Raw genomic sequence first — 21,268 nt, forward strand, 5'->3', positions numbered from 1 at the left:
TTATGAAATTCTGCTCAGGGAAAATTCCTACTTTTGCTTCCTAAAATAATAGAAAAACAGCAGAATAGCTCTAGGTAATAACAGATGGACAAATAGCACTTGCTAATGAGAAAAATCAAGTCCGCGCTTAAGTAAGCCTAAAGTAAGTAACATCAGCAGCATCTTTTCAACTCCCCAAACGCCCTCTCTTCTTAGACATTGCATGTGCTGACCCCGTTCCTACCCTAAGGGTAGACACCCAACCCCAGCTGGACCATTGAAATTCTCTCCCCCTGGAAGTTGGATTCAGGCTGACAGGCAGCTTATCAGTCTCAGCAAGTACATGGAATGAGGGACAGACCTATCCCCACAGCTCTGCGGCAGCCGCGTTCAGCTAAATGGTCAGGAAAGCAAGAAAGCCGTTAACTCCACAAACATGGATCAGCTCTTGCTGTGGGCTAGATCTGGGGAATCCAGGGTAATCTGATAGGATACGTGTTTCAATCTGTAGGATTTCAGCCCAGCGCAGGAGAAAGATATATCAAGTGGTGGTTCCATCATCTAGGGGCTCCGCCAGTTATCCTGGGAAAGCCCTTCTCCACTCTGGACCTCGGTTTCCTCATCTAGAAAACAATAGAAGTGACTCTTCCAGTTCAATAACTGTAGCTCCTGAAGACAAAAGCAGTCTGATTGGGAGGTGGGAGGTAAATTTAAATGTCCTACCCCTTCTTCAAAACCAGATAGAGCCGTCTAACATTGATTGTGGTGATGATTACACAGCGATGTGATGATACTGAGAGCCATTGATTGTACACTTTGGGTGGATTATATGGTGTGTGAATATATCTCAATAAAATTTGCATTAAAAAAAATTGGGCAGAGGGGTGTCCCATGGCCAAGCAGCACTTCCAGAAACACCCTGAACACAGGCAGTTTGCTTCCAAGGCCAGCATCCACTTCCTTCCCAGGAGGTGTGAGCAGGAAGGCTCTGTGTGAAGCCTGCCCTGCCCCCAGCCCTTGGCCACCTTCACTACCAAAATCCCCAAGCTGTCAAAATTCATGCCAGACACTCTGGGCCCACCTCCAGCTTCCTCTGGAACATTCCTGCTGCTCTCCTGTAGGCAGAGGAAGCCACACTCAGGGCCAATGAGCAGGCTCTGATGCTTGAGACACAGTCGGGACTGACTGGCCAAGAACTAGGCAGTCCCAAGCCATTGCTCCCCGCGGCTTTCCTGCAGTGATGCATGGGGAGTGCCAGACTGGCCGTGGTAGCACCAGGCTACAGTCACGACAACTTACAGACTTACAAGTCTCTTCTCTTTGGTCATCTAGGTGTTCACCCATTGCCTCCCCGAAAGTTCCTAAAATGTCATCTTGTAACAGAGAAATTAGGATTTAAGGGATGATTGTGATCACTGAATCATTATATAGATATTCCCGTTTTACTTTCTGGTGTATTGGAGTAGACAGAGGGAAATACCTGAAATCTCTGAACTGCAATCCAGCTGTCTTGATCTCTGATAATGAATGGATAGCCTTTGTCTTGTGCCTTTCTGATTGTAAAAACCTTCACAATTTTTTGAAATTGTGGCTGACCTCAGTTCAGCATTGATTGCCCCTCACTTGTTCTATCCGATTTTTCAACTTTGGGCTCTTGTGATCACTAAAAGACAGCTCCTAATGTTTATTAATGAAGGGTCTTGGGTCAAGCCCAGAATGAACCCACCCCAATTCCAAAGTTATCCTGATGACCAAAACTGGATCTAACCAAAATGGGCTGGCTGACATGCACAGATGCTTAGACTTTAACCTATAAGTCACCTGTATCTCATTATAATACTAAAAGTCATGTCCATCGTCATATTAAGACTGCCATTTTCTTACATACATTCCGTGACTAAGCGTGTAATCCATCCGCACACACTCAATAATGAGGTCACCTCTAATGACATCATTGGAAGTCATTGTGCTCATGAATCCTAAAAGTGGCCCATCTCTTTTTGTGTGTCTCCCTACATACATATATTTCTGTATCTATACACACACACACACACACACAGAGCCAGACATGTGATCTGCATATCATAAGGAATTTTGTTCACAAATTTTTTTTGGGGGGGTGCCTGGGCCAGGAATTGAACCCCAGTCTCCCACATGGCAGGTGAGAATTCTACCACTGAGCTCCCCATGTGCTCCTCCAGCCCATCTTTTGAGTCTATAAAACTATCAGAATTACTGCAGTTCGGGGAGATACAGTTTTGGCCTGACAGGCCATTTGCTCTCCTGCTTTGTGCCTAGCAATAAACTCTCTCTTTGAAACCCCAGTGTCTCAGGAATTGGTCATTCAGTGTATGGAGCAGAGAACTCACTGCCTTTGTCTGGTAATAGTCTCATTAAATTGCATTTTCAATTATGCAAAAAGGCCACTTTAATTCATTAGGATGGAACAGAGATAAAGCAGATCTTTGCTTTGTTTGGGTACTTTTTTTTAATAATGAAAGCATAGTTCCTCAATATCCCACATTTATGTCGTTTTCTTAATGGCCCAGCGGTCCTTCGTAGTTCTCAGCTCGTGGGCCCACAGCGTCTGCATGCTCCGCACCCTTTGGAATTAGCTCCTGAAGAGCCTTAGCAACCAAAAGCACAAGACTCTCTCCTGCTTTGCCTCCCATGATCTGGGCTCCCCTGGCTTCTCTCCTTCTTCTCAGGTCAGTCCATCTCTGGCTCATGCCGCTTTTCCCAAGTGGTCAGGAAGTCCCTCCCTTTCTATACACTGTCCCCAGCTATGATTGCTTCCACAAGCTGAGCCTTCCCCAGAGAAGCAGACCTGCCGGTACCTGCCCGCAGACACCTCCACCTGGTGTCCTGTGGTTCTAAAACGCCGCAGCCCCAGGCAGACCTAGTCACGCCTTTTTGAAACCAGCGTCTGCCTGTGCTCCCACCTCTCTCAGGGACTTCACCCCATGCCCAGGTCCCACGTCTCTCAAACTTGGGCTCCTCCTGCTCCTTCAGACCCTGATCTAGGGAGTCACCAAGCCCTGGCACAGCCACCTCCAAGATGCCTCTGACTTCTGTCCCCTTCCTGACATACCCAATCATGCCCCCTCTTCCTCTCACCTGAACTTTTCCAGTAACTTCACAGCCTACTACCAGCTGGCTACCTTTGGACAAGTCACGTTACCTCTCTGAGCTTCAGTTTTCCTCATCTGAAAAATGGTCCGAGGATGTTCACTGCAGAAGGTTGCGCCCAGCATGTGCCAAATAAATCCTAATTCATCTCTCCTTTGTTATTCCACTTCTTCAGCCCAGTTCTCCCCCATGTGGTTTATCCTCTAGAGATAAATCTGATCTCGAGAGTCAGAGTTTGCCAGACACACCCTGCAATTTTCTGCTTCCCATAATCCAGCTGCAAAGGTATTGAGTCTTCTTTTGTGTTTTCCATCTTAAATCAAGTTGGTATTGCATAAAACTATCTGGTTATTTTAATTTATCTAAAATAGATAGGAAGGATACCTGAATTTTTAAAAATAATTGTGATTTTGGAAAGCTCGTCTCAGGAAGTTTTTAATAAAACAAAGTAGAAAGGACTCATTCCCGTCAGGCATTGTTCTTCCTGAGCATTCTGCTTTGGGAAGGATTTCAACTCAAATTGAGGATAAGCTCTCTTTTCATTTAGAAAAATCACATTCCTGGTAACAATGAATGCCCCCCCCAAAGCCATATCTTTATAGCTTGTGTGTGTGTGCAGCAGTTATACAAGAAAACGTGACTAGTCTCTTTCCCCCTTCTTATTCTTTACCACTATCTCTTTACAATGGACATTCGGAGCTGCACAATCACACAACACACATGCACATACACACACCTCCATTGTCCTTTCAGATTTCTTCCCATCAAAACCCCAGAAATGACAGACCAAAATTAATCAAAATTATTTTAGCTGACATCAGCTTAGGTCTAGGTCCCCAGTGGCAAAATGAAACAGAAAATTGAACTAAAACCCCTTAATGTCAGTTGCATTATCCTGATAATTGCCTGAATTTCTCTATCCCTCAAGAGAACTCAGATCAATATAGAAGAAAAAACTGTATTAGTATGTTGATAAGGAAAAGGGACAGATGGCTCTCGAGGATAGGGGTTAGTGTGCAGGGTCTGGGTTTAAACCCTGCGTCCTTTATCAGCTGAGGGACTTGGAATGAGTTGCTTTCATCTCTGCATTTCCGTTTGCTCATTTGAGATTGCGAGGATGAAATGAATGAATACATATAAGCTGTTAGGAAGTGCCTGGTACATACGAAGTGCTCAGTGAAAATAGGAATAATTTTACTCCACATAAAATTCAGTGCCGGTTCCAAGCAGTGCAATACAGGAGGCAGTATAGTGTAACGACCAGAGCCTTGTACTCATCCTGCCTGGGTTAAAATCCTGACTCCAAGTACTAGTTGCGTGACTCTGGGCAAGTTACTTAAACTTTCTGTGCCTCAGTGGCTCCATTTGACAAATGAGTACTTAAAAAAATGTACCTCCATCATGGAAATGTTGTGAGAATGAATTGAGACGATATGAAATAGTGCACACTTTCCTGTACTTAGCACTATAAAAATTAGGTTAACTCAAAACTACGTGGTGGATTTCAAAAGGGTCAAGCTATAAGATTTTCCACTTTCCTCATTGACTAGGAGTCAAATAGTGTTACAATATACCTCCTACGTGGAGGCGCCTAAGAGGGGTGGGTGGCAAGGACTCTCCTGTTAAAGGGGGTCAGACATTCCCTCTCCCAAGAATTGGCAGTCAGAGCACGGGTGCGTGACCTGGGCTCAACCAATCAGACGACAGAAACTGGCAATTGGGACTTTGCATCTAAAAGAAGCAGGTGGTGGGGGGGAAGGGGAGATGGGAGTAGGGGTGAAAAGGGGGGCCAAAGAGGAGACTCACAGCCGATCTCTTGATTCTCACTAACTTCAACCACAGCATTTCTACCTCTTCCACTCTAATAAAATTCTCAGTTACAAAACCAACACGTCCTCCTTAAAACCCAGAAGAAACACCCATAAATGCATTCAGAAAATGTGAACAATCTTCCCACACAGTGCCTTCCTCAGTTTCCCCTACCAATCAGCCAAGTCCCTCTGCTTACCACACACTGCTTGGAGGGTCAAAAACTGGAAATAACCTAAATGTCAGCAATCTCCCCTTATGCGTGTTGTTTATGGCACTTAGGGAGGTAATAGGGGAATTTCAACAGAAAATGTGTTCTATGAAACCATTACTCAAACCAAGGTGAGAGTTGGGACTTTTAGGTTCCTACCAGCAATGAAATTTTAGATGGCTTTCCCTATTTGGGGAGGAAAAGGAGATAAGAACAAATGAAGTACATATGTCAAAGGCAGACTACAACACAGGTGGGTCATCATTAGGTCTATTTTTGTCTTTTTTTTTTTTTTTTTTTTACTATATAGCCTTTATCTTGTGATTGCCCCTCACTTAAAACCACTTATTCTGTTTTCAACTTGAGTGTATTATAATCACTACAGACAGCTCCCAATTTTTATTCTTGTAGGGCCTTGGAACTGATCCACTCAGCCCAGAACTAACCCACCCCAATTCCAAAGCTACCTTGATAGACAGAGATGGATTTAACCAACATGGACCCACCTGACATGCACAGTAGCGTAAATTTTAAGCTATAAGTAACCATTAGGTCTATTTTACCCACACAGATAGCAAATCTGAATCCTCATACAGCCTGAGGCTGAGTTTTGCTCTGATCCAAAGCACACAGCTCACCTAGGACTCCAGCTAAAATGCAGGTTGACTCATCGGTCTGGGGGGGTGCCTGAGACTCTGCATCTCTAACAAGCAGCCAGGTGATGCCAAGCTGCTGGTCCATGGACCACATCTGATCAATTCTCATCTGCTTTTAACTGAATTTTCCTCCTTGGTCAAATAGCACTATTGGTTAGGGTGACCAATGATGCCAGACTGCCCAGGAATGGCCCAGTCTTAACCCTGAAAATCTTGCATCGCAGGCAAATCAGCCTGAGCCTCAGGAAAATCAAGACAGCTGGCTACCCTTGTGGTTGGATTAGATAAGGCTCTTTAGTTTGTGGGCTCAGATCAGGGTCAGATGACTCAGAGGACTGAAAGGTTATTATAAAAGTCAGAGATCTGGGCAAGTAGAAGAGCAGAAACACGTACTACTTGGGCTTTCCTAAGAGTCTTCAATTTTCAACTTTGACCCAGGTGACCCTTTAGACTACATGCAGCTGAGAAATTCTGTAATTCATCTTTTTCTGATAGTAAGTATCCATAGGTAACATGTCACAATGAAAATATTAGAAATCAGAAATAAGATGAAAATGCTTTAAAGAGAGAGAAGTGTCTGTAACTGCTCAAAAACACACAGTGGTAGCCAGTCCGTGATATTGCCCCCCCCCCCCCCATTGATTTTTACCTCCTGGTATTTGTACCCTGTGCAGTTCTCTCCCAAACTGGACAGGACTAACATGTATTATCAATAGGATACTGCAGAAATGGTAAGATTTGACTTCCTAGGCTAGGTCACGGAGGTCTCTGTTTGGCTGCTTTGCATCACTTGCTCTGGGGGTGGGGGTTGGCTCGCTGCCATGTCATGGAGAGAGTCACCTAGTGAAGTACGGAGATCTCCAGGCAACAGCCATGTGAGTGCACCATCTTGGAAGCAGATTTTTCACCTCCAATCAAGCCTCCTAATGACTGCAGCTCTGAACAACATCTTACCTATAACCTTGTGAGAGACTCTGACACAGAACCACCCAGCTAAACCACTCCTGAACAGCACTCTAAAAACTCCCAAGGGTTCTAAGACCCAAGAAGATGCAAACTGGAAGTCAACAAGGCCACAAACAAGTTTTACTTTACCTGTGCAATATTTTTAAAAATATGGCTTAGCTAACAGCATCTAAAAAAATAGGCTATTCCCATACAAATCTAAATTTCCAGCATCTCCTGAAAAATTGGAAGAGCTTTCAAACTATTATCTTCATCCCTACAGGTAGGGGTGGGTGGAGGCTGGGCAGCAGCTGCCCTCTTTAAGATGGGACCCAAACTCCCCGCACGCCCACACCCACCACCTCCACTGTCTCCCCACCTGGCTCGCTTACTAACATCAACTACAGGTCCCCTCGAGTGTGTGGTTACTGAGTTGGAGGTCACAGACTTTTTCACCAGTGATTTTCAAAGTGTGGTCCCTTGATCAGCAGCCACAGCATTAGCCTCACCTGGGAACTTGTTAGAAACACAAATTTTTGTGGGTGGGGTGGGGTTGGGGGTGGGGTGGGGGTGGAGTGGGGGTGGGGGTGGGGGAAATCAACCCAGAAACTCAGGTCAGGCTCAGCAATCTGTATGTTAACAAGCTCTCCAAGTGATTCTGATGCACTCTGAAGTTTGAAAACTGCTGTTTCTTATAAATAAGCTTTCTTGTCTTTGGAAACCATTTTCTGCTGTTCAGTAGAAGGGGTTCAAAGTGCCTCAGGGTATTTGAAGGGCACCTGCTCCATGTAAAAAATAAATTAATTAATTAAAGTTTTTGAGTCATTGTCTTTAAACAGTTTTTTTCCCGTTGATCTCAATTAGTTTCTTCTACAAATCAGTCGCAAGGCTAGATTTGTGCAATGGAGAAGGATTAATCACCGGGTTATTGAGTATATTTTAGAGATATGTTGTAGAGACTTAATAGAATATTGGCTTAACCGACATAGAAGTGTGTTTCTCATGTTAAGTGGGGCAGGAAAAGTTTCACCTTCACCCACATGGCTATGCCTAGCTGCAGGGAGGCTGGGAAACGAATCTTTTACTCAGCGTGGTTACAGGCCCAAGTAAAATAAAAGGTGCCAGAGAATGGCTATTGGAAAACAAATATCAGTCTATAACAATCATATATGTTAAAGCAGACTTTCTCAGGTAAACATTGTAATATAGGAACTCAGAGAAGCACAAACTAGCATTTGTTTATATATATTATATATGTATACATGCATGTATTAAATCTTGTATTACTTTACTTTCTATTGCAGAGAACCTCACTGCATTTACATATAGAATGATAACATAGACAGTATTTTATCATTACCATAAAAAAAATCTGAGGTCCGAGCTCTACCAAGTACAGCCCCAACAGAAGTGCCGGCAATCTGTTCCGTCGTGTTGAGTCCCAGATTTCATGTTGAATCCTTTGTGGCCACAGAACTCCAGGTACTCTCAGCCCCTCAAAGAGCAGGGGCACTCTCAGAAGCACCGTGAGGTACTATAACTGTTCTAGTTTGCTAGCTGCTGGAATGCAATATACCAGATAACAGAATGGCTTTTAAAAGGGAGAATTTAATGAGTTGCAAGTTTACAGTTCTAAGGCCGAGAAAATGTCCCAATTACAACAAGTCTATAAAAATGTCCAATCAAAGACATCCAGGGAAAGATACCTTGGTTCAAGAAGGCCGATGAAGTTCAGGGTTTCTCTCTCAAGTGAGAAGGCACATGGCAAACACAGTCAGAGCCTCTCTCTTGGCTGGAAGGGCACATGGCGAGTACGGTGTCATCTGCTAGCTTTCTCTCCTGGCTTCCAGTTTCATGACGCTCCCTGGGAGGCGTTTTCCTTCTTCATCTCCAGTGGTTACTGGTTCGTGGACTCTCGGCATCTCATGGCTACATCCTTCTGCTCTCTCTGAATCTCTCATTCTCCAAAATATTTCCTCTTTTATAGGACTCCAATAAACCAATCAAGACCCACCCAAATGTGTGGAGACATGTTTTCCCTTAATCCAGTTTAACAACCACTCTTGACTAAATCACATCATCCAGGGAGATGATCTCATTACAGTTTCAAACATACAGTATTGAATAGAGATTATTCTACCTTATGAAATGGAATTTATATTAAAACATGGCTTTTCTTAGGGGGCATACTTCCTTTCAAACCAGCACAATAACCTAGGAAAGAATTTGGTCTCAAATAACCAGCTCATTTGCTCTTTTTCCTTGACATATATATAAATAAACAATATCATTTTAGGGCGAGCCACAGTGGGTCAGCAGGCAGAGTTCTCACCTGCCATGCCAGAGACCCAGGTTCAATTCCCAGTCCCTGCCCATGCAAAAAAAGTCGTTTTAGTTTGGTTTTGTTTTTTATTGAAGGACAAATCCTACAATGTGCTGGAGACCCGAGTATTAGTCTGATTCTCAATTGTGACCTTAGACAGTGAGTGTTTTCCTTTGGGCCTCAGATGTCTCCGCAGTAAACTGAGTCCATAGCCTCCCTTCCAGCCCTAAGGGTCTATAACTACTTGACATTAAACAAACTTTTTGTTTCAGAATACTGCATGCCCTCTTCAATCATTAAATAAGTCATAGCTGTACTTAATGAATCTATCAATGTGCTTTGTCAAATATCCATTATAAACAAAGCACTTTGTCCCCTATTCACAATGTATTTGAGTTTAGTGAACCTTTTAGCAACTTCAGATGAAAATCTTGATGCATCTAGCATCAGAAACAAGTGGCTAGATGTCTAACCCCTCGCTGGATGAGGGAGGAGTTTGGCAGAGGTAGGAAATCTTACAGTGTAGGTCAGCTTCTGTCCTGAGGGGCATGGTTCTGAATATGCAACTTGATAACTCTCACCCAGAAAACCCACCACATGATCCAGGGCTAAATTTCCACCCCTGTCCCAGGGCTCTAACTAGAGTTGACTGTACTTCAAACGAAGGAAAGCTTGTTTGGCCAAATACCCATGGTGTGTCGGTTTCAGGAATGTGACATGCTGTTAAACCACAGCCATGCAATCTTGCCGCTGCTGAGATTTTCCAAGGATGAAAGTTTCACTTTTCAAAGAAAAATATGGCACCATGTAAGCTGGAGAGACATAAGGTAAATGGTGTCAATTGCCCCCCAGAAGCTTTTTCTCCCAAAGACTTACTATGTGGTAGTACGTTTTAGGGGGAGGGCAAGGAGGTGAGTGAGAATGGACTAAGTTTACAAAATTCAAATGATGAGACACAGTTCTTTGAGTAGTTTCTCAGGAGGCAGAGAAAAAGGACATTGAGAAGGGTAGAGTCTAATGTCAAGGCAGGGCATTGTGGGAGGTCAGGATTCTAGAATCCCAGAAACTAGGTCGAGTGGGTGGACACACGGGAGAGGACAAGGGGGCTGCTGGACCAGACTCAGGAGCTTGAGCTCAAAGCATCCGGGTCCCCGGAGGGAGAGAGGTTCCTGGACAATCAACACAGGGCGCTTAGTGCCCCACTGAGGTCACGCTCAGGTCCCTGAGGTTGGGAGAATGATCACCAAAGACTGTGGAAGGTCTCTGCAAGAGATGGGAGGATATCCCATCTCCCTAGATTGGAATTAATCTGCATTTTAAAGTAAAAAGTAGGTATTAAAGAACTGAATTAATACAGAATTGAACCTCAGAGAATTGCAAAGTTTGATTTTGAGCTTGCAGCTCATTTACTTGACCCCTCATTCCATGTCAGATTCCCTACAGCAGCTGAGTCCTCTGCTTCTGTTTGGAAGCCCCCTTTGACAGGGCGCTTTGCTCTCTCACAAACCAGCACATTTTGTCACCTCACCAAAGGGCTCTAATTGTCCCAAAATATTTTCCTTACGTAGTGCTACCATCTTCCCCCGCCCTAACTTACCCGCATCTAAGGCCACACTCTGTCTTTGAGAACAGATCTGAAACCATATTTAATACAAAAACCCTTTGAATGTTTGAAGTCCATGGTACCTTTATATATAGCTCGAAAACTGTGCTCCAAACTCAGAGCAGTTTTCCAGGTGTAGTGAGAGTGACACAGGACAGACCTTAGACAGTGAGGGAGTGGGAGGAGACAGGTCTGGAAACCTGAGCCAGCCTGACCACAGAAGCACCATCGCTGCCTCAGGAACCCAAAGATGGTCCAGTTGAGCCTAGCTAGAGAGTGACCCCTTCGAGGCCGGGCAGGCTTGACCAGACCTAAGTTGAGTCCCTGCCAGTTCCTGGGTGGTCTGTACCCTCTTGCTATCTGGGATAAAAGCGGGCCTTGAGCCAGAGTCTGTGGACCACGGATTTCATGGACACGGGTGGGGAAAACCATAGGTCCCTGAGCTTGGCATAGGAGGGAGAAGCCCGCCCCCTTGTGGACCCCTTGGGTGGCAAGGTACCAAAAACACCTAAAACTACATTGGAGGCAGAGGGTCTGAGGCCGGTGGGAGTGGCCACCTCCTCTGAGGGCTCCCATTTCACCATTGTCTCTGGTGCCCTGCAGGAGAATTAATCTGCTCTGTCGTGAGGCGGGGGAGTGATGGCAGGGGGCCTAAAGGCAAGTTAAGAAGGAGAGAACCCTGGGTCGAGCCATCTGGCAACAGAAGTTGGAGAGAAATCAGGCAGTTGTTATTAGCTGTTTAAAAGAAAAAGGAATAAAAAAACAGAAGCAGGAGGTTTTTCCTGGTTCTGCCACTCGCTGTGTGGCCCCGGCTAAATCACAGTCCCTCTCTGGGCTTCCAAGTGTTGAACTAGGTAAGGACTGTAATCCCTCTGATTTGAACCTGCAAACTCAAGCCTCCTTAGAACCTGTCCTGATGCTGGTCTGTCTTCAGTGGTGCCACATCCCTGATTGAAGAGAAGGGGAGGGCAGGAGGCAGCATTTAATTCAACTTAGAGCGAAAGGCATGCATGGAAGGGAAGGCAGGGGTCACCAACTTGACCAGCTTGGTGGGTCAGCCAAAGGACCTGGAAGGTACAGCACCCTCCTTCACTGCAACGAAGCTCCAGGAGCCCCCAAAAGGTCTCCCTCCCTCTGTAGTTGTGGCCAAGTCTAACTTCATCCTGAGACATTGGGTGACACTGATGCAGAGGTGACTGTACCGTAAAACATGCTCACCCAGATCGCCGTCACCCAGGCCCATCTTGCGTCCAATATCACAGCCCACAAACGTCGATTCTCCCTCACATTCATGCACTTCTAAACTGCCTCTACTCAGCTCTAAGCGCGTTATGACAGATTGTGTTTTTAAGGTAACTTCCTGGCAAATTCTGCCCTACTCCGTTAATCGATCATTATAATTGGGCTTAATGTAGCCCTGGGAAATGCAAGCCAGAAGCACTTTCTTCAAAGCTCTCCAGATAAAAAATAAAGATGGACTTTAAAAATAGAATTAAATGCTAAAATGATTTAAATTCCTATGGCCCTATGTTCAGAGACACACAGCCAGTGTCACCAAAGATGTCTTTAGAGGCAAACTTCCTCCGATGAAATGAAAAGTGTTGCAACCTTTAAAAAAAAATGCCTTTTTATAAATTATCTGAAGTAATCCTTCAAGCTAGTATGTTCCCACCTGGAAAGATCCCTAAATGAATGTTATGGGGGGTGGGGAAGGGCATTTTTTCAAAAGACAGTGCACTAATGATTTGGCTGTAATTTCTCATTTAAAAAAAAAAGGCATTATAAGATTATTATAAGGCATTGTAAATTATTTATGTAAACGGCTCTTAAAAATCAAAGGATTCCAACAATAAGTACAAGCCAAGTTCTGCCTAAGAACTAAAGTCAGGTAGAGCATGTATCTCTAATTGCAGACAGACCCTTTTCAAACACCTATTTAGACCACCCAGTTTCTGCAACATTGCCAGAGACTGAAATTGTAATGAAAAATTTTAAATCCAAAACCTACAAGCCATCAGAGGTTTAGTAAGCAGATTGTACCATTTCAAAACTGAAAATGTGCTTGCATCAGCAAGTCACCGGGGCTAACCTTTCTGGATTGAGAGTCTGGCCTTCAGTTCAGAACATGGCTATGCCAGGGTCAGAAATGTGACAAAACTGTGCTTTCGGGGAGGTTAGCCATGGTTCACCGGGTCATGACTGGGCCATTTTATCAGCCATGTCAGGCTCACACCCTACTGCCTGGGATAGATAAAAACTTTATCTGTCACTTCCCTAAATCTACTCTTCCTGCCTTATTTTGAATAAAGAAAACCTGAACTCACTTATCTAAACCAGAGATTTGCCTTTCTCAATACTGTTTACAGATGGAACTTCTGAGTAAAGGTGACTCACCAGTGATTTATTTTTATTTTTATTTTTATTTTTTTGCTTCATCTTGGTTAATAACTGTTCATAATTGGAGTGACTGGCTTATCTTCTTTAAAAACCTTAACTTCAGAAAACAGCTCTGGGACTATTGACAACTTGGATGTATTATATTTATTAAGTGTTAGATGGGCTGAAAGTATTATATTAAAAAATGACTGTTTTCAAAGCATTACTTTTACAGATACATCTTTCCCTAAATTAAAACCAAAAAAAATTTTTAATGAACTTTTTGATAGATTTTCCAAACAGTAATTTAGAAGAGTTTACAAAGTTACCTTTGGACTAATAGGTGTACATACACACACGCACACACACACACACATTTCCCCCAATAACTGTTGAGGGAGAAAAAACAGCTAAGGTTTTTTTCCTCACAGAAAATAGGTATACACTGATACAAACAAACCTATGCAAACATTTAGGAATCTGGTTAAATACTTCAAGGGCATATATTCAATTGATGAGTTTTCTTCCACAGGAATCCTAAATACAAGAAAAGCACTTTAGAAATTTACTCTATTTGGAAATCATACAAATTTATTATTTTAATATTTGAAGACTGGGACACTATCATAGAGACACATAAATATTATAATATACATTTAGGAATTAAATATAATAAAGTCGACACAACACTATATAAAAACTCATATGTACACATCAAATAAGTCCAAGATTTGGACATTTATGCCGATCAGATTTTTCCCTGAAAATGGGTGAATCGTGTGGGGAGATTGTCCACAGGGTACACCGTGGGACCGGTTTTCATCGTAGGAGGCCCATTTAGAAGCCGCCAGTCACAACGCCTGGCCAGCTCCACTGTAAATATTTTGAGGAGAATTTTTGCAAACTCTTTTCCTACGCAGCTCCTGAGGCCTCCTCCAAACGGAATGAAGCTGAACCTGGACGCATCCTCCGGGGGAGGCAGCATAAACCGGTCAGGATTGAATTCCTCCTTGTTGGTGAAGATGTCTGCCACGTCGTGAGTATCACAGATACTGTAGATAACGTTCCAGCCCTTGGGAATCTGGTATCCCTGCAAAAGATTATGAAGTCCCAAGAGCTGACCCACTGGAATTTAACTTTCAACAACAAAAAGCTATCACTGATATCTTCGGGGGGGGGGGGGAATGTATGAGTTAAGAGACAGAGAGAGGAGATTGAGACCTGCAGGTTGCTAAAGCATGCATCCACATGGGGCAGGACGAAGTTATCAAAAACATAAGGAATTTAATTAAGCCAGTGCACGGGAAGTAAAGGGAAGGTTTGAAACCACAACCAAAGACAGGGAAAAGGGCGAAATGTTAGACTTACACTTAATTCAAAAGTCTTAAGAGCAACCCGAAACCCTCCTGGAACTGGGGGATTCAGTCGCAGGGTCTCTTTAATAACACACCCAGTGTATTTAAGCTGCTCCAACATTTCCATGTTCAACTTGTTGTCGTGATTGTTCTTGCAGAGTAAACCCTATCAAAACAGTCACACAGAGGTGAACAGTTATACAGTGCTCCAATAAAATCAGCCCAGCAGACGTAAACAGTTTAAGTGGCGGCGAAGTCCAAAGGGCCCCTCGATGGGGGGGGGGGGAGCAGTGAGAAGCTAGTGACCATTTGCCTCCACCCCTCCCACGAAACCCACTATTTACAATTCCAAGAGAACACTGTCACCGGTTGGAACCGCCCAGCTTCTCCCCTCAGCATCACCACTGCCTGCCCACACCCGGCAGATAGGAGTTTGCCGTTTGCTCTTTTGAACATACAAATCCAAGGAAGTAGAACCTATCTGAAATCTCCAAGCTTCTAAAAGGAGGCAAGAGGAGGGAGGGAGTACTAGGTCAAACTCTGTCCAAGGTGGTGGGATCGCAGCTCAGAGGCTCAAGATTCCTTCCTGTTTATTCACCAAGTTCATTCTCTCTCCCCACCAGCCCAGGCACCCCTTGGCCTACTATTTTCAAAATACTCAGCAAGGCAGCTTTCTTATTGGGAAGTTTGCTAGGTTGCAGCTGAATTTCTTTACCTAAAAGCCAACTCCCAGATTCCCCCTACCTTACTCTTCAGCTCCTCTCGCACTTTCTGGAGTACATGTGGGTACAGCCCCAGGTAAGTGATCAGAGATGTAGCTGCACTGGCCGTGGTTTCGTGTCCCCCAAAAAGGAGTTCAGTTGAAGATTGCTTTAGTGCCTAAGAATGGAATCAAATGAATGTTTTTAAAGAGAAAATGCAATCTCCAGGCAGCTTGTTACAGAGCAATTACAGCCTAGCTGAGGGTTCTGGAGGGAAGACTCGAAGGGCTGAAAGTTCTGCCGACGGAAAAAAAAAAAATCAAGGAAAGCTACATCATAAATGCTCCACGGCCAAATCTGGCAGAGCTAAGCAAAATGCAGTCCCTTTAGTTCAACTAGAGCAGTAGAGCTAAAGCGATTAAGATCCCTACCCTACCCGGAACCCGTGGATTAAACACTTAATTCTACTTAAATTGCCCAAGATTATTTATTCACACTTTGCACATTTCATTTCCCATTTGAAAACCCGGAGGGGCGCGGGGACGCTCTGCGGACCAAGTTTCCTAGTGCCTCTTCCGAATCTGCCACTCACCTGCATGTCTAGCCTCTCTCCCCTCTCCCACGAGTGCTCAATCAACAGCTGCAACGCGTCTTTGCAGTCCCTGCCTGTCTCGGTTGTCCGCAGCCCGCAGATCTTGGCGCGAATGTTCTCCTCGATGCGCGAGTGGATGAGGTTTCGTGCCTTCAAGCCCTGAGCGCAGAGAGTGCGCGGCTGTAAGCAGACGCGGGGCGGCCGGGCTCCCGGGCTCCCGCGCCCCTAGCTCCGCACCCGGCTTGCTGCCCTTACCCTGTACAACCCGCTGAAGGGCACGTCGATGGGCAACGAGAAAAGATTGCGAGTCATCTCCTCAAAGGCCTCCACCAGCTGCTGCTCAGCCTCCCCACCGCCCGCCAGTGGAGGCTCGCAGCCCAGTAGGATGCGCATGGCGATGCGGAACATAAGACGCTTCACTTCTGGGTAGACCAGGAGGCCGCGATCGCCGCAGGTCAGCCATCTCTCCAAGCAGATACCCACTTCTTCGGTAATCACCGGCACGTAACACTGGAGCGCTTCGCGGCTGAAGGCCCGCATGATAACCTGAGACCACAGAAGGGGACAGCGTTAAGCCCGGGCCCTACCCGCCCTTCTCGTCTCCGGAGTCCCCTTCCAGCCGCGTGCAACCCCTCCAGAACCAAGCCGCGTCCTGGCTGGGAAAGCTAAACTGGGGTTGGAGAGGGTCCTAGCCGATGCTTCACGCTGCTGCTGTTCACCCAGCATCGATCTGCTTGAACCCCTCCGGGGGGGGGGGGGTGTTCCCCTCCCTGTCCAGTCGGCCGCCACCCCGCGCTCACCTTCTTGCGCTGCTTGTGCGAGGAGTCGTGCAGGTTGGAGAGGCAGCCGGAGCCCAGGATGGTGCGCACCGACGCCGGCCAGTGGACCGACACCAGCCGGTGCTCCCCGAGCAAGATGCGCCGCACGTTGTCTGCACCCATCACCCGCACTGTGGGCCGCCCGAACAGATGCGTCTTGTAGATGAAACCGTATTTCCTCCGCTTCATCTGCAGGAACTTCCTCCGCTGCGAGATGAACGCAGAGGAGAGAGGCTGGCGTGAGGGGGCGCCGAGGAGCGCCAAGCCACGGGCTGCGCTGCTCCTAGCAGTAGTCACCTCCCTCCCGGGGAAGCCCGGAGCCGAGGAATTGTCCTGTCCCACCCCAAGCTCCCTTACCTGCAGTACCATCTGCAGCGTTTCCCCAAAGAAGGGGAAACCCATAGTCCCGGGGGGCAGGGGCAGGGCGCAGCTGCGGTCGCGGCTGCTCACACAGTACAGGTCCCATAGCTTGATTGCGGCCAGGAAGAGCAGCAGCGGTAGGACGAAGGTGCAGAGCGCGCTGGCCAGCAGAGCAGGGAGCCCCATGGCGCACCGCGGCCTCCCGCGCCACCTGCTGCCGCCACAAGTTCTCCGAACCCCGCCGCGCGCCAGCTTTATAGGCGGTCCAGGTTGCTGCCCACGTTACCTTGGTCAATTAGTTCACCCAAAGTTCATCTTTAATTGCGGATTGGGCCCCTGGCTCCTCCCCCCGCGAGGCGCTGCCCAAAATCGTTAACCGTTTGTTCCGCGCAGAGGCCGAGACGGCGTGGTGGCCTCCTGGGGTGCCGGGCTAGGAGCAGCCCACCTCCCCCATCCAAGGTGTGCCGAGCTTCCAGAAGGCGGCGGAAGCCTGTAGAGGTTCTGGCCGGGCAGGAACTCCAAGTCCTGGATTTCCCGGGCGGTCTCTTTGGAATCCCTCCTGCCGGGTCGGATGGATTGTCCCAGCTCAGAGCTGCCTTCACCGGCTTTGCATTCACAGACGCCACGTGGGCTCCCTTCCACCTGTTGAGGAAGCAGTGGGAAGTGCTTTCAAGGACTGTCCAGCTTTGTTGTCCCACAGATAGGACCCTGAGGTCCAGAACGCGGAGAAAGACGCAGGCCTCCCTACTCTTCTAAAGACCCTACAGAAGAACCCAGGGCTAGGACTCCAGCGGGAACACGGGGTGTCAGGCGTGACTACCAAGTCGTGGACCCAGGCTCCCCGACCTCCGCGTGCGGATTGGCACTCATTAAGCCTCGGACTTTCCTACTTGAGGATACAAGATATCCTCCAGGTCCCTCAAGATAACAGGTGTAACTCTGCACAAGCCTGGCCCCCAACTTGAAACCCAAGTGGGAAACCACAAGGGCAATTTCATCTGCGACGTGACAGTCAGCGCCCTGTCCCGCGATCCCATTCGGTGAGCCCTGGGGTTTGTGGCCCTGGCTAGGTAACCGGGAAGAGGGTCTTTAGCCCTGACAGGTTACGGAGATGAAGATAGAGAAAGAAAAGCCCGGGAGTCCTGACTCCACCTTTATTTGCGTGACCTTGGGAAAGTCACCGTACATCGTTGTACCCGTTTCCTCCTTCTTAATATGGGGGCGACAATTTTCTGCTTGTAACCCCTCTGGGTAGTTGTGAGTTCTCAAAAGAGGCGTCTGGTCACAAATACCGCTCCCAGTTCTACGCACGCTAGGCTGAGTTACCCCGGTGGCCTAGGCGCAGTGCGTTGGAGCCTTCCTTTGCTATCCCAGTCCCACCCAGCGAAAGGCCACTGCACCCCACCCCACCCCAGGTGGGAGGGGCGCTCGACCCTCAACCCAGGCCTCCGCCAGCCGCTAATGGGAAGTTTGGGGGATTTGCCTAGGAGCTGGGGTCTCCTGGCCTCTGCCCAACTATAATCAGCTGTGACTGCAGCCAACGCATGGAAGCCGCGCAGTGCGGGACGCGCGTGTGCGCTCCCGGGCTTCCCACTTTGCGGAGCCTCACCGCTTCAGTCCAGTCATGGCCACATGCTCCCTCGATGTGAGCGCACCAGGGGCGCGGAAAACAAAGCGGAATTGCGTTCCGTTTGTTTAAAACAGAACACCGGCTCTCGCAGGAGCTCGCGGAAAGCGTCCCTTGGTAATGGGAAAATCTTCATTCCTGAGAGCTGTTAAATACGTGATCCTCCCGCGGTCCTCTCGAAACCTACCGGGGTCGCAAAATGTTTGCGGAGGTCTTAGGGACCCGCGTCCTCTGGGCAACTCTAGATGCCGTGGTCGCCAAAGGGCATAATTCGGGGAGCCAGTGTCGCCCCATAAACCTGTTGGGCGTCTCAGAGGCTCTGCGGAAGGGGCTTTCCCTTTATCATCTCATCTGGTGACTGTAAACAGTGCGAGCTCAACTGGGTATAGGAAGAAACCGAGGCGAGTCGCGCTAGAGGTAAAGTCTCAGCCCTTTCTGGACAGTGCCTCAGGCCGGTAAGCAAAACTGTCGAGCGGGAGCGTGACCTGGGGCCCATTCCCAGTCCTGGGCCTGACCCGCCTGTGACCCCTGCAGGCTGGGCCATGACATCCGAGTGAACTCTGTGGGGCCACCTTGCCAAGTTCAGCGTGCGCCGGGTCACAAGATGAGCTGGGCCTGCGCGCTGGAAATCACCAAAGGAAAAAAAAAATTTTTTTTTTAAATTTTTTTATCTATCTGCCCATCGCCGCTGACCCAGGTGTCTGGCAGGAAAGGATTAAACGGGAAAAAGTGAAAGAGATCATTAAAGAACATCTTGAAAGGGAGTTGGAGGAGGGTGTCAATAAATTACCAACCGAACTTTGATCTAAGAACTCATCAAGGTTTCTTGGGTGGTTGTGGGCAGGAAGGGGGTTTGGTTCCCTGGAAAATAAAATGTTGCGAAAATGCTTCCAAAAGACAGCTTCCCGGTTGCTAAGGGTGGAAGAGGGGGCTGTAGGTTTTTATTTGGGGGTGGATGGGAATCAGAACCCAGAAGGTGGACAGGAGTGGATGAGCTAAGGCAACTGAAGTACCCGAGTCCCCGCATTTCTTTCTTCAACCCCCTCATCCTCTTATCTCTTGAACACATTCATTTCTGCCTCAGGGCTTCTCTGCCTGCTGTTCCCTGTGCTTGGGACTCCCTTTCGGCAGGTCACTTCATCACCCACCCAGCCAAGCTTAGTCCACAGGCACTCTATTGCTTCCCCTGTTTTATTTTCTTCCCAGCACTAATCACATCTGACATTCTTGGTCTTTTGTTTGCCCCTTGACCTATTGTCTTCCTTCTTCACGAGTGTGTCAAGTCCAGGAGGGCAAGAAACACGTGTGCTTCTTCCCCAGAGGAATCCAGTGCTCCACAGGACCTCTGATATTCATTGGAATTATTTAATGTGATGTGTCAACGGAAAATTAAAGTTGGAGTCTCCCTGCAGGGGTTTATAGTTAGTCCAGATCTCAGAGCAGTTTGCTCCAACCAGTTCTACTGTTTCCGAGTCTACATTTCCTTCTTCCCCGTGTTTCCTTCCTTCAGCAAATCAGAATCAACCCCGAGGGCCGGGTGCTGCTGCAGCGCTGCTCAGGCCGGTAACCGGCCTCTCGGGACGCGCAGTGTTCTGCGCAGCCTCAGGAGCGCCCTGAGGGCAAGCCCGCGTCCTGCCCGACGTTGCCGCCTCCGGCGCCGGCCGACCCCAGGGCCTGGCGCCGGGCGCGTTGTCCGCAGTGGGTGATGAATTGCCCTGGATGGAGGTTATGGCAGTGTCAGCTGAGCGTGGAAGGGACACACGCCTGCTGCGTCCTCCCTTCTTTCTGGCCCCGGCTTCCACCTTAAGCATAAGGTCAGGAGGGCACCAGCTTCCTTCTGGTTCACTAAGGGGTCAGCTCAGGCCTGGGCGGCAACTTCCCTGGGCTCACTGTCTTGACCAGACGCCTGTGCCTGTCAGAAGGGTAGGTGGGCAGGCTGAAGTGGGTTGTGGAAACGATAGCGCACAGGCTCTAGCTTTCATTTAAACACTAGTGGGAATCTCAGTGATGGAGAGACCCAGAGAGCTCTTGATCCAGATGAGGGATCACTATGAATGAGGGCGGGCCGCGGTGGCTCAGCGGGCAAGAGTGCTTGCCTGCCGTGCCGGAGGACCCCGGTTCGATTCCCGGCCCCAGCCCATGTAAAAACAAACAAACAAAACAAAATATAATAAAACAAGAAAATGTTTCCCTTTCTTCCTCCCTTCCTTCCTTCCATCCTTCCTTCCTTCTCTGTCTTTCCTTCCTTTCCTCCCTCTCTCTTAAAAAAAAAAAAAAAAAAAAAAAAAAAAAAGGGTTGATGAGTCCTTCATGGTGGCTACAGGTCAGAGGCTGGGGCTGGGGCTGGGGGAAAAGACGGGGTGGGGGAGAGCACTGGGGGGAGTCCAGGAGCCAGAGTCTACTGCTGGCTCCTGGGGGAGTCATTCTCCTCCCTTGCTCTTCAGTTTCTCCCCTATAATAGAGAGGTAGACTGAAGCAGAAATCCCGAAGGTTCCTGAGGCCAGCTATCCCTGAGATAATTCCCCACACAGCTTCCACAGGCTGCTCAGGAGGCTGGGGTCCAGCCTTGCCCCAGCTCCTGGCCCCAATCTCAGGCCGCACACTGGGAAAGGCGGTCTTTCCCCCAACCCCCCTCATCCTCCTGCAACTTTCCACCAAAGAGCAGCTGCCATTTCATTTCTCGTGTTTTTAGTAAAAACACCCCAAATCTCCCTGATTAACTACTCAACCTTGCATGAAAACAATCCTGCCTCATATGCATCCTGATATACCTATTCTCTGCAT

General features: G+C 47.6%; 1 protein-coding gene across 1 annotated transcript; it reads right to left on the reverse strand.

Annotated features, from left to right (window-relative positions):
* Positions 1-13,090: 13,090 nt before the first annotated feature.
* Positions 13,091-17,068, reverse strand: CYP26A1 (cytochrome P450 family 26 subfamily A member 1). Its single transcript, XM_077124392.1, has 7 exons — positions 16,855-17,068; positions 16,480-16,704; positions 15,935-16,225; positions 15,680-15,838; positions 15,131-15,265; positions 14,400-14,552; positions 13,091-14,121 (listed from the first exon to the last, which is right to left on the reverse strand). Exons 1-7 carry the CDS (start codon positions 17,041-17,043, stop codon positions 13,780-13,782), a joined length of 1,494 nt encoding a protein of 497 aa, XP_076980507.1. The 5' UTR covers positions 17,044-17,068; the 3' UTR covers positions 13,091-13,779.
* Between the last annotated feature and the right edge of the window lie 4,200 nt (positions 17,069-21,268).

Source organism: Tamandua tetradactyla, chromosome 13, assembly GCF_023851605.1.
Source record: "Tamandua tetradactyla isolate mTamTet1 chromosome 13, mTamTet1.pri, whole genome shotgun sequence".
NCBI lineage: Eukaryota > Metazoa > Chordata > Mammalia > Pilosa > Myrmecophagidae > Tamandua > Tamandua tetradactyla.